This window comes from Protomyctophum bolini (assembly GCF_963924005.1).
Source record: "Protomyctophum bolini genome assembly, chromosome: 9".
Taxonomy (NCBI): Eukaryota; Metazoa; Chordata; class Actinopteri; order Myctophiformes; family Myctophidae; genus Protomyctophum; species Protomyctophum bolini.
This window is the reverse complement of record NC_137870.1, coordinates 20,590,278-20,607,575: the sequence shown is the minus strand read 5'-3', so window position 1 is coordinate 20,607,575 and position 17,298 is coordinate 20,590,278. Positions and strand designations below refer to the sequence as shown.

Sequence of the window (17,298 nt, the reverse complement as noted above, 5' to 3'; positions counted from 1 at the left end):
ACATCGAAAAGCAACACAGCAGACATTAATGTTATTTTCCAGAAGTGATTACTTTACAAAATGTCTAGTCATTCAGAAATAGTGTTTGTTCATGAGCTGGTCACTGGGCTCTCATTGACTCCAGTGCATTCTGCTGAACTTCCGGGTGTAGTTTGGCTCCAATGAAAGCCTCCATGAAAGTGTCATGGCTTCCTTGGACTACATGTTGGGCGCGTTCGGAAATGCGCACCGGAAATGTGGTCAGTTTATTGAGTGTGGTGGGCGGTGACGTCTCGGAGCGTGTTCAGTGTGCCTAATTTACGAACGACCACAGCTGTGACGCATTCACATGAATCACACCGGACAACCCCAGCTTCAGGGTAGGGTCGCTCAGTGCGTGCACTCGGCACACCCGGTGCACCGCGCACTGGATTTTCGAACGACAAGAGAGCACACCAGTGAGTTCAGGGCGCATTTCCGAATGCGCCCGTTGTCTCAGTAAGACAGCCCTCCCCCTGTCCACAAGGTAGCAAGCAGTACACCAAAGCATTATGGGAATTGTAGTCCAGGAAGGAAGTGAGGCTCACTGCTAAAATATCTAAAACTGCATTATGCACATAAAGACCCCCAGGAAAGTGTTCTAAATGTCATTAACACATATTGTTTTGCAAAAAGGGTGTCTTGCTAAAAGTGTCCCTCTAACCACTTTACACATAGCATGATAATTTTTGGCATGTCATTTTAGGGGAAATCTAAAACATAAAAAAAGAGCAGATCCACCATCTCACAATGCAGCATGTTGTGAGCTTGAAAATATGCATTTTTTCCACAACACTGTTATGCAACAGTATAACCTGCCAGATGGGGGCGGTATTGGGTAACCATGTTCCCCAACACAGCATCCATCTGAGATGGACACCGAACCGCTCCGGTTCGAACCAATCAGCGTGAGCTAAGGGCGGGATATGTGCAAAACCAGATGTGATGCTATATAGACACGTCAATATGATTGGTTTTGTTTGCACGCCCACACGGTGATAGACAGACGGTCCCATCCAATCATCTACCAAGTATCTTGAAAAAAAGGAACAGCCCCGTCATCGACTTGGCTCCCGAGATCCCAGATCCCAATAAGCTGTGAAACAAACTTGTGTAGCAAGCTTCTTGGATCTGGCAGCGTCAGGTTAGCAACAGTAGGCCATAGGGAAAAAAATAGAATGATGAAATATGAATATACAAGGTTTCTGCCCGATAGCGACTATGTATTTGTTACTTCTGGGTGTTTGAGCATGGCGTGCCGTTTGAGTTGATCTTCACCTGGGTGTAAGCTAAATTGGATTAAAATGTAAACCTGTGGGGGGCTTGAGTCCAGCATTGAGTCTGTCTGCTGATCTTTCTGTGGGGTCTTTAACCTCTTGTCTTGTGTGCCTCTCCTCCCACTCTAGTTTGTCCCAGGGCCCCGACCTATACACCAACAGGTACTAACAGCACAATTGACTAACCTCTTGTGGGGTGGGGTGGGGTGATTTCACTCCAGTCAAGGGCAGCCATACAACACATGTTCAAACCAATGGGAATATTTTGAAGCTCTTCCCAAGCACTAGCTTGGCTTGAAGACTGCTATTGTAAGCACTGTTGCTTAATTGCTGTCATTTTTCTTATAATATGAGGTAAATGGTAATGCGTTTTTGCAAAGATTCTTTGTTATCAGGGATGCAAACAAATTGTCGCCTTTTCACACTTGGTTTGGCTATGTAAACTTATTTTCCACATGCCAATAAAGCCCATTTGAATCTGGACCACCACTGCATTACACTCCATTCTGCCTGCACAGACATTTTGAGAGCAGCGTCCACTCCCCACAGATGTTGAAGTTTGTGTTGGCTGACTAATATTATTTGATATGGTTTAGATTTAGTTGTACACTGTTTAACATTGGCAAACTACTAGCATTAGCTACAGTACGTAGCAGCAGGTGTAACATTATGAGTTCTGGAAATGGTCCATGCTCCAGTATATCTGACTCATGCTGATCTGAATACTAATAGCATGTTCTATTCTATTCATGTTAGCATTAGCAACATACATTTGTCATAATGGTGACGATATTAGGCCAGGCTACTGATAATGTTTTTCCTTCAAGTAGCTCTTCCTACATTTGTTTGCATCCCTGTATCTTGATACACAGACTAGACAGATTAGGTTTGCTAAATGGCTAAATCCCCTTTAATCATCAAGAATGATCAGATTATAACTTGATGACCAATGGAACAATCTTGAAAACAAATGAGCAAAACCTTAATTAATTAGAATAATGAAAAGCCTGCTGACTTTGACCTTACTTTCTTTCTCATGTAACACAACTCTGTGTCAGTGCGGATGTAGAAATCTATTATAAAACCGCTGTTAAACACCAAAGCCTGCCGCCTGTATTTCAGGGAACAAAACCCTGCTTCTAGACAGCAGGTTTATCTTAAATCCTCTGTGTGTCGTCTAACTTCAACATTCCAGTGGTTGATTACCTCTGAAGACTTTGCCTCATTTGAACTGTCTCTTCACACTGTCTTGTCATGAATAAAGCAGAATACCCCAAAACATTTTTGAACCCAAATTTTGAAAATATAATGCAACCACCAAACCAGTCACTTGAAGGAACCTTTGTATAAACATGTATAAAAGGTGTCTCCTTGTACACTGTGTAAACCATGTGACTGTCTAGCCTGCAGCCTTTGTCAAGTGAACAGGGGAGAAAACCACTGCTTCAAGCTCTCACGTGTGACGGACACATTTCAAATGATGTAGATGTTGCAGGCTTGCCGCACATACTGTATACATGCAGTTTCCAGCTGAATCAAATGTAATGGAAGAGTAAATGAGCTGCTTTTGAAATTAAGTCTGCTTTCCAACACTAAGCTGTCTACTTCACACCAGGTGTTTTTTGTTGTCACAGCAGATGAATGTCAGGGTGATTAATTGGTGCTTAATGGTTTGTTAGTTCTACAGTTTTATGTCCAAGCATAACAAGACCATATCTGCTGGCACACACTCTGCATTATCCTCTGCATGCAGCTCATTAATTCACTGCTTTGCTCAATGTAGTAGGTTTTTGGGTGCTATGCTCTGTAACTGATTGTGTGGTGCTCTTTCTCTCCTCACTCCCTCTCTCCCTCCCTTCTCTTCCTCTTTGCTTCCGTTGGATGTGTCTGTGTGTGGTCTGTGTTTGTGCTGCTGAAGGGAGGCTTCAGGTCGCTGCAGGTAACTTATCCCTCACTTTCCTTTCTCGGCTGCCTCCTCTGTTTTTCCTCTCACCCTCCATGTGGGAGTGTGTGTGTGCGTGCATGTGTGATTGCATGTGTAATATTTGGCAGAGTTGTGCTTTGTTGCCTGGCGTAATTTTACTGGCTGTGGTGGTTGGCTCCCAGGCCAGCAGCAGAATGCCAATGAGGAAGTTCTCAATGAACCGGTGCTAGGTGCTTTATCTTTCCTGGCTGTCGGAGCCAATATGCTTCCACTTGGATAATGGACAAAGTACAATTCTAGTTGTTAGGCTGGACTAGCAGGGGCAACCTGATCCAAGTGACGTATCTGAATGTATATGTATGGGAGGTTGCCCTATTTTCACAAGAAGGGGAGGTACAATATTTCCCTAATATGTCTCTTCCTTCCTCTATCCTTGTTCCTCCCCTCCCCTGCCGTCATCATCACACTTGCTCTCTCACTCTCTCTTCTCCTTTATCTTCTTCCGTCTCTTCATGTTTGTCCTTTATCACTTTCCCTTCCTTTCTCCAATACATCTCGTCTTCCTCTGCTCCCACCTTCATTTGTCTCGCTCCCCTGTCTCTCCAGCCGTACTATACAAACAGGGCCAACCTGCCCCCCAGTAGCGGGCCTCGGGGGGTGCCCCCCAACAGTGGCCCGCGGCCGGTGGCCCCTACCCACATCTACCAGCCAGGACCTGGCTCCCAGATGATGATGATCCCTCAACAGCAGCTGCCTTTCCCCAGCTCACCACAGGCAGCGGCTTACTTCTTACCTGGACAGGTAAGTCATCCAAAACAAACGTGAATAGGCAAATTGGCGCTCCATACCTGGCTACGGAATGCACATGCATGTCTCTTGTAAAATGCACATGGTCTGTGGATAGAGCAACTCTTTTCTCCTCCCTCTATTAATGGAGAGATTCTGCAGTGTGTGGTCTCATGCTCGAGTAAATCTGCCCCCTCCACTATTCTGTTAGCACGATCCTCACGTTGCTCAGCTGATCCCTATTCCCTACCCATAATGCGGAGTGTGTTTTTGTTTAAAAGTAACACAGAAGCAAGGTTAGAAAGGGACTGTTACAATGCAATAGATGCAAGCCATGTCGGTCCTCATGGTATACATTAGGACAGCTTGCTTATGGTACTCTTATTTGCATTTGTTGGTACAGCTAACTGGCCAGACATACTGCCCGTTTCACTATAGCAGTGGTTCCTGAGTGACCATTTCTTCCTTGGAGCCCCTGTTCTTACATCTGACACAACCTGAGACCCCCCACTTCATGCACATAGAAACATTCACAACTGACACCCACAAATTATAGTTATTTCTAGGATTTTTCTAAATGTACTATATTGTTGACAATATAATGACCCAGAAATGCAAGTTATGATTTTTGATGTTTACAAAAAAGAATTGCCACCTTGAGTATGCCATCCACTTGAATCTTGTACATCCAAAGAGGTAGGTGGAGGGTTTAGGCTGGTCGCCTGCTTATCCTAATTCTCCAAGGGGTGAGAATCTTCCTAGGGAGGAGTTGAGCTTCTCCTTAAAAAAATATAAAGGCCACCTATCAAACTTGGAAACTTGCACAATCTTACTGGGAGGATTCTGAGTGTCTTTAAACAAATGCACCCAGAGACCTTTACCTAGTTGTCTACTGACTCATGTCAACAAAGAACGGAAAGCGTTGAATTGGAAGATAAATGAAGGAGCTTTGGAATTGGAAGATAAATTAAGTGGAGAGTTGTGGTACCAGTGGCAGGTTAAGCCTCATAAGTCAAATGCAGTGTGTCTATGTCATCATCATTTAAATCTACATTGTGCAACCTGGCACGGTTAATCGCATGTTATAACATGTGACATGTAATACACAAAAGGGGTCTGTTCTGTACTGTACTGTCCTCTCCCTCCCTCAGACCTAACCTTGTTGTAAAACAAAAACACAAAATATGGCAATATGGCCACCCTAATTAACAGTGGATTGTGCCTTCTACCTGCACTATTCATATGTTTAATTCGTCGCATACAACATCAAGGGTTGGATTGAGTTGGGGGTAGCTCCCTATGACATACTAGTGCCATGTCCAGGGGTGTACTTGTACATTAAGCTGAATTGCGGTACAGAAAGAAGAGATAGGCTCCTGATATATGGACCACACGGCTTGGGAACTGTGGGCTACTTTTTTTATGTACTTACTTAATCCTCTTCGTCCCAAGTGGGACATAAGGCTTTGACGATCTGCCTCCATCTGAACCTGTCTTGTGCTGCATGTTGTGCTTCGCCCCATGTAAGGTCCATCTCCTTCTGGGCCATGGCTCAATGGTCCAGGCACCGTGGCTCGTAATCCAGTCTGGCAGTGTGCCACGGGTTCGACTCCCGATCCCGACGGCCTTTACTGCATGCCATTTATAAGGTTCACCTCCTTTAGCTCAGCTGTCACGGTACGTCGCCAGGTCGTTTTGGGTCGACCTTGACTTCATTTCCCTACTGGGGTCCATCTCAGTGCAACCTTTGGGATTTGATCCTGGGCCATTTGGAGCACATGACCCAGCCATCGTAGACGGCGGCGTTTGATTTCCAACACTGGAGCACCTGGTCATCCTGTGCAGATCTTTATTTGAGAATGAGATCTTCTCAGGGCAGAAGATGCGGCAGATTTTACGGAGGCATCCATTGTGGAAGGCATTGATCTTTTGCATATCCAGTACTTTCTTATGAGCCGATACATTAATGACTTTGATAACCTGTTTCATGGTGCAATGAAAGCCAACATGCCAAAAAGCTGTACCGTCTATCAAATAAAAAAATGTGAAAAAACTAAGAGGAGGCAAGGAGGTTTGTTGACTACAGTACAGGAGCGCGTTAATCTTCTTGTGCTTTGACAGTGGTTTAACTGCAGTGTTTCACCAAGCAAACTGACTCTTTCTCTCCTCTCTATGTTCCTCAGTACCGACCAGCGACCTATGTGGCCACACCCCAACAGTACCCAGTGCAAGCTGGCACTCCTGGCTTCTACCCTGGCACCAGCCCTGCTGAATATGGTACTTATGGTAAGAGGCTCCGTGATGGGCCTCGCGTCACACGCACACACACACACACACACACACACACACACACACACACACACACACACACACACACACACACACACACACACACACACACACGCACACACGCACACACGCACACACGCACACAAACACGCAGGCCACGGCCACTGTATACTAGAAAGTGTACCCCACATAATTAATTGAAGGGCTGCCAATATTTTCATCATAGACTAAATGTAAGTAGATTAAATGGGGGTGTAAGTGATATTATTTAGTGTCAAATAGCTCTACATTCCAACATAACTTTAGTAAACAGAAAATACATGTTCAGGTCAGGAAACCAATTTTGTCCAATCAGGACAAAGACCTGATACCAGGATAAAAATGTGAAATTCGATGTGATGAAATTAAAACAAAATGGACAGACATATTTAGAAATTGAACTCTATCAAATTTAATGTGATAATGGTCTTTGTGGAGTTATCTCTGAATAAAAATGACTGTACTTGGTTTACTAAAGCGGTAGGGAGAAGGGAGACCCCCGTTACTGAATAAACACCCAATAGCAATGATTTCTATCGTGATTTAGACCTTTAACCTTATAATAAAAAAATTGCATCCTCTGTACCCTGTTGATTGTTTGATGATTCAATTAAACAATGCAATTAATTTAACCACACAATGAGTACAAAATAGTGGTAAATGTCATGTCTCTGATTGCAAACATCTCAAAATTGTTTTATACGTTTACTTGTTTAAATTACTAAAACATTAATTTATTTAAATCTATAGATAATTGTATTAATCGTTTCACCCCTGATCCATATACAGACCAGAAAAGGTTACAAAACGATCTAAAAATGGAACAGTTATTTTCCAAGTCAACACTGGGTTTTTAAGGTCACTACAGCTTTGACCTTATAACAAAGGCCCTGCAAAGTGCACTAGTGTAATCTTTGCCCTTCATTGTGTGTGTTACCTCACCATCTAGTGGTTGCTCTATGTCGGTACACCACAATAACCCCCGATGACCTAAAAACAAACCCAATGATCCCCTGCTGCTATTTATCTAAGCTATGTCGTGCCTTTGTTTAAACTGTAACACATTGCCATGAGAATACACACACACACACACACACACACACACACACACACACACACACACACACACTCTCGCACAATCCTGGGTGTGCCATTTGGCATTTAATGTACTTTGTATTTGAGTGATTTTATTGTACATTCATTAATTGTACTCATTGGCCCTCATTTATCAATTGAGTTTAAATCTGCCAATGGTAAATGCCGAAAACTTCGGTAATTTCGTCGTGCACCCATATTTTGGCGTACGCAGAGTTGATAAATGAGGGCCATTGGATCCAGAAGTCAGTGGGGGAAATAATTGTTCTGGGTGTAGTATGCATTTTTTTTAGAGGGCAGTGTGTGTTGTAATAACACACAAAAGGTGTAATTCAGTGTGGTTTTGGACCAGGAGCCAGTTGTTGGAACATTTGAAAGAGCATTTCTGGAATTTGTCCCTGTCCACAAACGGTGCCCAGTGTAAAATGTAATTAGCTGAACTGAAACTATTGGAACACAAAGGGTCACTACTTGCCACTTGCACACTATTTGTCTGATCTGTGTCTACTGTCTAATCGTAATTGCGTGTTGTGCTTACGCTTTAATGACACATAGTGCCCCCATTTGTGCAAAACAACACAAACATTTTACACACAGATCCTGAGACACATACATGCACATGCCCAGTCCTGACAAAAGTATCTGGGAGTTTTCAGACTTTTATTCCTTGTGCCAAGGCAGCTGGCATGTTTTTTTTGGAGTGGCAGTGCTAAGGTGGATTGAGGACAGGCTTACCCAGGCTGCTCTGGTTAAGAACAAAGGCAAAGGAGAGCAGTATATATAGCAGGGTATAAATAAATAAACATACGTTATTCGTTTTCTCTTCTGCGATGAAGACAGTCAAGCTTCATTATCACTGTGATATTGTAATTTCCGTCAATATAGATCACGGGTAGTGTGATGGATGGTAACCGCAAGGTTGCCAGATCGAACCTGGAGCCCCAGAGTTAGTGCCGAAGAGTCCTTGAGCAAGACACCGAACCCCTAATTGATCCTGATTTGCTGGTTGGTTGGTGCCTTGCAAGGTTTCCGTTGCCATCGGTGTATGAATGGGTGAACGTAATGCACAATCTATGTAAAGCGCCTTGGATACAGGCGCTATATAAATGTGGCCAAATTTGACTGAGGGACTGCCATTGGACTTTTTCATGTCAAATTAACATATTGGTTGTTCAGTTTGACCCACCAGTTTTGGAGTTTTTTAGAGTAAAATGGCGAGTTGAGCATTACACCTAGCTACATGTTTAAGCATTTATTTCATATTTACATGTCTATTTCTGCTCTTGACAATTATTTCAGACATCTAGCATGTGAAGAGTGCCTGTGCTATTAACTCATTTTGGAAAAAGAAAATAATTTTTCTCTGGTTGCACGATGGCAGGCTCTCAGTCAAATCTGGTCACAAATGCACCATTTACCTAAGGACGAGTGGCTTTCCCCTGCTGCTCGGTACCGAGAGGTTCCCCGAATTGCACCAGTGATAGCTACACTCACGAATACTAACGTAAGTTGCACTGTATAAGCCCTTAAGTCACCAGGTTAAATAGCTAACTAACCTAGCCTCCTAGCTTAATGCACGTGCTGCAGGGGTTCAGTGTCTTGCTCAAGGACTTCGACACTAACTCTGGGGGATCCCGGGTTTGAACTGGCAACCTTGCTGTTACCATCCGGCCACTCTACCCCTGAGGCACCACCGCTCCAAACCCTCAAACCCTGACCTGTTCTGACATTCCATATGTTGATCTGACCTCATCAAACCCTGTACACTCAAGACACACTCCATATATGGCCAGTACAGAATTAATTCCATATGCTGATCTGACCCCCCCCATGCCAAAGCACCAGCGCTCGCCCAGCAGTCTGCCGTCACCCAGGCGGATGTGTGCATGCAACCTCACCCTGTCAGTTTTCGCTCGCCATCAGGGCGTCTTACTGGTCATAATGAGGATGAACTAAGCACTGCCAGTGAAGTTTTGTTTCTTTATGTGCAGTATTCAGATTGCAGTCACAACATCAGATTTAGTAAGCTCAAGTACAGTACTGGCACAGAGCCATCTCAATGGGTCTGGACTGGCTGAGTAAACAGGGACTAGTTGTTGTCTCTGTCAGATCCCTTGCATTTCTAGAGCAACAGAGATGACATTTGCAAAAAAAAACTGCAAATTGCCCCAAAATATAAGACATTTTGACATTTAATTTTAATGGTAACTGTTGTGTAACATTGAAATTTTAAATCAAGGTTGTGCTTTGCTGTCCTTTTTGGCACTTCAGTGATGCTTGTGGAACTTGGAACAAGCGCCTCAATCCTGGCCACATCACTGTTGTGCCAATAACCTCCTGTGTTGTGCGGAGCACAATGGGATATTAGGTGAATTTGATTTTTCAATCAGAATTAATTGAGTACTAACACGTGTATTCAATATATAATTTAATAAGCTCAGAAATTGATAAAAACATGTGTCTGTTCATGTTGTGCGTTGAAGCTTTAATGCTAATTAAAACTGAAGTTTCAATGTGGTATGAGCAGGGAGGGACAGCCCTATACGTTTAACACTTGGTCTATTTCAAGGCTGAACTTGAATGGACTTGTTTAATATTCCACTGGAAGTCGGAATGAATCAAATGCACTCTGTTGTTTAATTTCAGCTTCAGGGTTAATGTGTGGGAGCCGATATCGACAAAGGGCTGATGTAACTTAGCGTCAAATTTTGTTTGTTTTAAGATTTAAGCTGCTGATCCAGCGTCTGGACTGAGAGTCCTTATTTACCCTTTGCCTTGTTAAACTATTGAGGGGAGTTGGTAATTGTGAATCCTAGTGGGAAATAATCAGCTGGAACATTAAGTGGAGCATCAAAGAGTGTATTCTGCCTCATTCTCATGGGTTGGATGGGTTTTTAAAGGGCAACTTGGCCTATTTTTACGCTGAATCTCTCTCTCTCTCTCTCTCTCTCTCTCTCTCTCTCTCTCTTTCTCTCTCTCTTCCCTCTTCTTCTATTGTGAGGATGTGAAAGAGCTGGGATTAATTGTCCTTGGTCAACAGAAGATACTGTAATGAAATATAAATCCCTACAGTGTGTCTGAGCACAGTAATCTTTGTCTTGCCCTTCTTTACAATTTTCTGCACCTTTCATTTTCCCCAAGCCTTGTGTGGCTTGATGTAAACTTGAAACCCAGAAGTTGCTAGTGGTTGCGCCATCGAGGCGCTATACCCACCATCTACTTGTGTCCCACTGAAGTATGAATCGGTCTGAGAGAACTGACTGTGAGTGAGACCAGCCTGATCCGGCATTTCAATGTAAGAAACGTAATAATATGGAAATGTCAAGGCTGTCCCTGAAACGGAAATTGACCAGCAGTCCCACCAAGCCTTTAAATGATCATTACAGTAAAAAGTGAAAAGTAATTCCTAGTAATTCCTTGAGACCTAACACCCTGGAACCGACCACCAGAATGTCCCTGTCTCTCTTACGGGTTCTCCTGGAACCACCAGAATGTCCCTGTCTCTCTTACGGGTTCTCCCTGGAACCACCAGAATGTCCCTGTCTCTCTTACGGGTTCTCCCTGGAACCACCAGAATGTCCCTGTCTCTCTTACGGGTTCTCCCTGGAACCACCAGAATGTCCCTGTCTCTCTTACGGGTTCTCCCTGGAACCACCAGAATGTCCCTGTCTCTCTTACGGGTTCTCCCTGGAACCGTCCACCAGAATGTCCCTGTCTCTCTTACGGGTTCTCATCCAGGCTGCATGTTGCCTACGTGCATGTTTTCTCAGCACAGTCTTTATTCAATGAAATTATACTTGTTTGAATTAACTGTGTTTAATTAAGGACACTTTCTGATGTGTAGTAGTTACAGCATTGAGTGTATGTGACATAATATAGTGTCACCTGCTTGGGGAATCTAGCATGTGCCATGAGGTCAGAGTGGCCTGACCTCACAATGAAGCACACACACACAATACAAATATAGCTGCGTACATGTGTATGAATCTGTATTACATTGGCTACATTCCACAATCGCCTTACAGATGTGAGGCAGGAAGCTTCATGAAATCCGAATATGTGTTGCCTCTATGCTGTAATATTAAAACAAAATTGTCCTTGCTGCAAACCCATAGAAATGCCCCAATCTAGTACACACCCCTGCCTCAGCGTTCCAGGGCAGTAGGTGTCACTGTCAGCGACCAGTGAACAGAGCTGTGCTAGTGGTCGGGTGAAAACCAATCTGTCAAAAAATAAATGAAAAACCCTCATTTCCTTTGACGGAGTCAACAGTCTGACTGGGACTAGGTGAAAACAGACTAGGTTGGTGGTGACGACATAGTGGGGAGGAGTGAGCCGTGTATTTTTAACTCCCCCCCCCCCCCCCCCCCCCCCTTTACACACACACACACACAGGCCACCTCTGTTGTTGGCTGTGACCTCGTACCCAACACATGTCAGATCACTGCGAGGAGGGTCAAGACCGGGGGGAGGGGGTGATATTCAGGTCTTCCTCTCTGGACAGCACGACCTGTTAGTTTTAGCTCTTAAAGGAACATTCCACCGCTGGAAGAAACTACAGTCACTCAAAGTTAATTTAATTTGTAGTAGATAACAGTAGCAAAATTTGAAATTTACACCCTATGGCCAGAAAAATAATGTAGTCTGTGTGTTTGACTAGGGTTTGACTCAATTGCTGCATTCCTACAATGACCATAATGCTTTGGTGCACTGCTCCTCCTTGTGGCGAGGGGAAGGGCTGTCTTAAGGCCTATTAATACTCCAGTTTGAGTTGATAGCTTATCACTGCAGTGTAGTTTTCTATGGGTTTGAAAACTACAACATTACTTCACTCGCCGCGGTGATCAGCTATCACTGTGGTGCCCGACACATCTATGTTTTTACTTTCCGACAAGTCCTTTCATTCTTGAGCTATCACCATGTTCACTGATTGGTCTAGAAGTTGGGTGGGCAGTCCCCTTGGTTTTGTCGGCACAGAGAGAGGAGTAGATTAGAAGCAGTATAGAGCAAAAACACAGGAGAAAGAATCTCCTCCTCTGCTAAACTGTTGTTTGTAGACTGTAGAAATTAAGCAGCTAGCGTCGCGAGCACCTGGCTGCCTGTCCTGAGCGAGAGTCCAACTGTGTGTGTGTGTGATGACGGAGAGAGCAGTAGAGAGAGACAGTAAATGCTTCACTTTTTCTCTGCTATCTACGATTATAATCATACCCCCTAGGCTAAGGTACGGCATGTGCCACCTACTGTACGTACATGTTCGTACCCCCATGAACCACATGAAAGCGGCGACCGTCAATGTACCTTTTAGTATTGCTCCGGTTGCTATGGAGAGCCTCCGTCCTCACCAGCTCTCAAGCTTCGAGCGATGTCCATGGTGAGCTGTTGCACATCCCGACGGTCGTAAATCATTTGTGACTTTGTCTCGTAATCGCTCCGGACATTAACTGTTTCTGACGAGAGCTAAGGGGTATGAGCTTACGGCTAACGATCAATGTCTCACAACCCCAGCCCCCACCTCACTGATAACCCGGAAATTAAACAAGGACCGTAGAGTGAGAGCGGACAGGTGGCACAGGTTAGGTGTGCTTATGCTACCACCTAGCGGGCAATAATGGAGTTAAGGACATCACCGCAAGTATGATGATCACCTAAACCTGAAGTACGTATGCACCTTTGCTGAGACAACATCCAGTCCAGGAAGGAAGTGAGACCAGTGCCTGTGACATCACAGGCACTTTGAAATACTAAAATATCTAAAACATATATTGCACACACAAAATCTCCACGGAAGTGTTCCTTGTGTCCTAAACATCATTCAAATTAGATCTGGTTGCAAAAGGGTGAAGTGGCCCTTTAAGCTCGCCCCTGTCTATACTTTAGGGGGGGGAGAGGGAGGGAGAAATGGGGAGGAGTGATCAGGGAGGGGGAGGTCAGAGGGAGGGGCGAAAGGCAGACACGCTGGAAGTAGGGAAAGAGAAGAAGCTTTTCTGAGGGTCACCTGTACTAAGAGAGAGGAAGAACAGACGAGGGGTTTGAAGACGACCCCCGTCCCCTTCCTCCTTTAACCCTTGCGCATGCACACACATGCTCACAGTGGTGCAGGAGTTCTGACATGGGGAACCGCGGCTCTCAAGAACAGGAGGAGGCACCCCAGGGTAGGTGTCTAGACGCTGTGTCGATTTACACCCTTGCCTTACTCTACCACCATCCAACTCATTTCTCCTATGCTTCTCTATACATCTCTCTCTTTCTCTCTCTCTCTCTCTCTCTCTCTCTCTCTCTCTCTCGCTGTGTGAACTCTGTGAGTCATAACTCAAGTCTCTCATTTACAGGGTTTGGGAAGTGCTCCAAGAAAGATCCCATTCTCTCCTTCCTTTCTCATTTCATGCATGCATTCCTCTCTCTCTCTCTTTTTTCTCTCATTCTCTTCCACCGTTGGTGTGATGACTTTCTCACTCCATCTCTCTCTCTGTCCCGCCACCCCCCTCCCTCCCTCCCTCTCTCCCAGTCGGTGTGGTTTTTTGACTATATTTAGGCTGTGCCGCTCTTGGTCAACAATGCAGACTCAGTAATGTGAGTTAGGCTGAAATGCATTCAGGGGGGAAGGAGCGAGTGAGAGAGCGAGAGCTCCCAACAGGCAGACAGAGAGGCCACTTCTATGTGAGGAGATTTTTTTCTTTTCTTCCTTCTATCCGAGAGAGGGGGGGGGAGTATGGGATTGAAAGCGGGTTGAAATACTGTAGCTGCACCAGGTAAGATCACTGAAGATCTGCAGCTGAGGTTAACTTGAGTGTCGGGTGGTGGTGCCTTTGAACTTCTGTGATTCACATTTTTCTTATTTATGGTGGTGGCAGGTTGGCCTGTGCTCTCTAAAGGGGTTTGTGAAGCAGGCCATGGTGTTGAGTGTAGAGGGCTCCAAGGCAAGCCTGGGCGAGGGGAGGGATTGCTGTGTCAACGTTTAAAGGCCTACCTGCCTGGCGTCTAACTCTAAAATGGTACAGATTGATTTTTCTCAAAGGCGATAAGACGTTGAGAAGCAGCTAGTCAGCAGTATATACTGTATACTAGTTGATTTGTTGATTTTTTTTTGTTAGAAGTTGAACCTTCTTTATCTGACTAATTATTGAACTGATTTATCATCAGTCTTACACATCATATACAAAGTCATACAAATAAACAAACGGAGTCCTTTGAAATGATAGATAGATGGGCCTTTATTGATCTCATTCAGTTGCCATAGCAGCACCGCAACCCCATTAAGGATGAAACCGAGATACAGTAAGCAGTACAGGTGGTTGGGTAACACTAATGAAAATACGTTAACAATATAAAGTGCAACTTAACATCAGACCTGGTGCTGATCAGGGACATTATTTAAACTCTTAAAACCTGGCATTGCTATTTTGGGCAATCTTTCAAACGTTTTCAGAATAAAATAAAAACATCTACAGTACAAGCTCACAGTGCATCACATTGAATAGGGATTAAATGGCTTCTTTCTGTTTTTTTTTGTTGATTATACACTTTAAAATGATATCAGTCAGAACATGGATAATTGGTAGTCTAGTACCCATCACAATTTTGATCAGCATCGGACCCCAAAATCTGGAGTTCTAGACCCTTTTGATTGTTGCTGAGGATGGAACTACTCTGCTGTATCCCCACTATTTCCCTTTCCTCCATATCTTAACTGTCACATCAGAATTAAACTGAATCCATCCAATATACTATAAAAGAATGAAACTGCAGTTGTTGTGACTTTTGAGGAAAAACTAAATCAAGATGGTTGTGCAGGACATTTGAAACCATCGGTGACATTAGGTGTGCAATGCATAGCGTTGTGTAAGCACAGGATGCATGCTGTGAGTCGTTTGCGTGTGCGTCAGGTAGACGTGGCCGTGTCACCTTGTTGGCTGTGGGTCGAAGTCGACGTGGGTGTGCGACTGTGCGTGTGTGTTTACATTCCTCTGTGTGTTTGGTCCACAGCGGGGGCCTACTACCCTGCCCAGGCCCAGTTCACACCCCAGGTGCAGCCGGCGCCTGTTATCATGAATGCAGCCCCGCAGCAGCAGCAGCAACAACAACAGCAGCAACAACAGCAGCAACAGCAACAGCAGCAGCTACAGCAGCAGCAGCTACAGCAGCAGCAGCTACAGCAGCAGCAGCAGCAGCAGCAACAGCAGCAACAGCAACAACCGCCTCCGCAACACATCTCCACCAAACGGGAACGCAAACAGGTACAGTAACTACATGACTCCACACCTAACCGGCACACTGGAGATGAATAATTGTTGATGCTCTTTTAACCACTTTCATCTTGGGCATATAGGTGCAAATAATTTGTAAAATTGCCCATCTAAAACCAACCTTGTAGTTTGGCTAAGTATATAGGACTTAAGTGCTTAACAAAAGCTTATATTTGAAAATCTATATTTTGGACCCAGGAAATATATTTTCCTAAATTATATTTGAAATGTTTATAATATATAATATGATATTGTATCATATTACAATCATATTATGCCCGATCAGCTTACTCCATTTTTCAGCTTTCTTTTTTATAAATCACTACTGAACACCCTTTAAGTCCGTGTGGTGGTTAAAAAAACATTATTGAACCAATGAAAAGTATTAAAAGGGCTTCCAAGCACCAAACCTAACTCCATTCGATCCTCAAACTGTCAGTATAACCAGTTAACTCCACCCCCTCTCCCCTGTGTTCCACACAGAGCTTGCAGATCAGAAGATAAAAGGAATTATGTTTAAAGGAATTATGCAGTGTACCTGTTTATCAAACTTAGCACTGACGCTAATGCTATTCAAATAGGGAATTCTATTTCTAAAATCTATGTAGTGTTTTCTGAGCAGAGCAATGTGACAAGAATGAGTTCTTATAGCATTTCTCTCGCTAGCCATATGGTAAATGGTGCATTTACTCCGTGAACCCCTCTTTGCAGAAGTTATTGTAATATTTAAAGTCCTGCTTGTTATTGTAGGCCTATTTAAGCAGTGTCATGAAGCATCAGGGCATTAATTCACGTGTTGTGATGCATTGTGAGCTTGGAGATCCATTGTAAGCTGTTATCACTTGAGCTGGATTGGGGTAAAGTGTTGATAATATGACGACACATGCAAGTATCTTAAAATATATTAAGTCACAATACCAACTTTGATGAGGCAGTATTGCTTTGTTTTAAATATATGGTTTTCTTCACTTAACTTTAATTTTTTCATTGCCTGAAAGATTTACATTTTGGAGTTAGCTGGTTTCTGTTGAGATATACAGTATGTTCATGAATAGTATCTCCCATATAGGAATGCTCAAAATATTTTTTGTGACTACCGTGTATCTAATTTTACTGTATGGGTCAGGACATTTAAACATATTTCTTCTTGGTAGTCTATTTTTCTTAGTATTATAAACTTGGTGGAACTGTTAAGCCAGTTTTCCAGGGGTTCCATTTCCCTCTTGGGCCCCTTTTATTTATTCAGTACTCAAAACATACCACAGGCGTTGGGCTTTACAGTGTTTCACTACTGCATAGTGACTTTAAGCTTGTGTGCTGTATTCATTTTTCTCTGTTGGTTTCATTGATCGCTCTCAGTTCCCCCAGGCTATCAAACATGTGGCTCTAACAAAAGACTGTCTGTAGAATACCAGAGACTTTCGGCTATTTCATATTGGAGTGTAACATCAAAGATTGGTCATTTTCCTCCCATCTTTGCAATGACTGGAATGACTTTCAAAATTTGAAAAATCATTCCACAGAATTCCATCTGCACAGAGACTGTGCATGCATGCAGGCACTTTATTGTATGTTTTTGGAACACTGAGCTTAGCCTAGCTTAACTCAAGTCCTGGATATGTGATAA

At 43.7% G+C, this 17,298-nt stretch overlaps 1 protein-coding gene across 7 annotated transcripts in view; it reads left to right on the top strand.

Annotated features, from left to right (window-relative positions):
* Positions 1 to 17,298, top strand: part of LOC308321656 (eukaryotic translation initiation factor 4 gamma 1-like) — a 58,146-nt gene that overhangs the window by 16,184 nt on the left and 24,664 nt on the right. For 2 of the 7 annotated variants that reach the window (XM_080772672.1, XM_080772673.1), the window contains exons 5-9: positions 1,425 to 1,457; positions 3,214 to 3,234; positions 3,826 to 4,020; positions 6,189 to 6,291; positions 15,412 to 15,662. In XM_080772672.1, coding sequence (XP_080628798.1) covers positions 1,425 to 1,457; positions 3,214 to 3,234; positions 3,826 to 4,020; positions 6,189 to 6,291; positions 15,412 to 15,662 — 603 coding nt within the window. Of the gene's footprint in view, positions 1 to 1,424; positions 1,458 to 3,213; positions 3,235 to 3,825; positions 4,021 to 6,188; positions 6,292 to 13,405; positions 13,581 to 14,099; positions 14,178 to 15,411; positions 15,663 to 17,298 lie in introns of those variants that run through there. The other 5 variants (XM_080772674.1, XM_080772675.1, XM_080772676.1 and 2 more) reach the window with 5 other exon arrangements.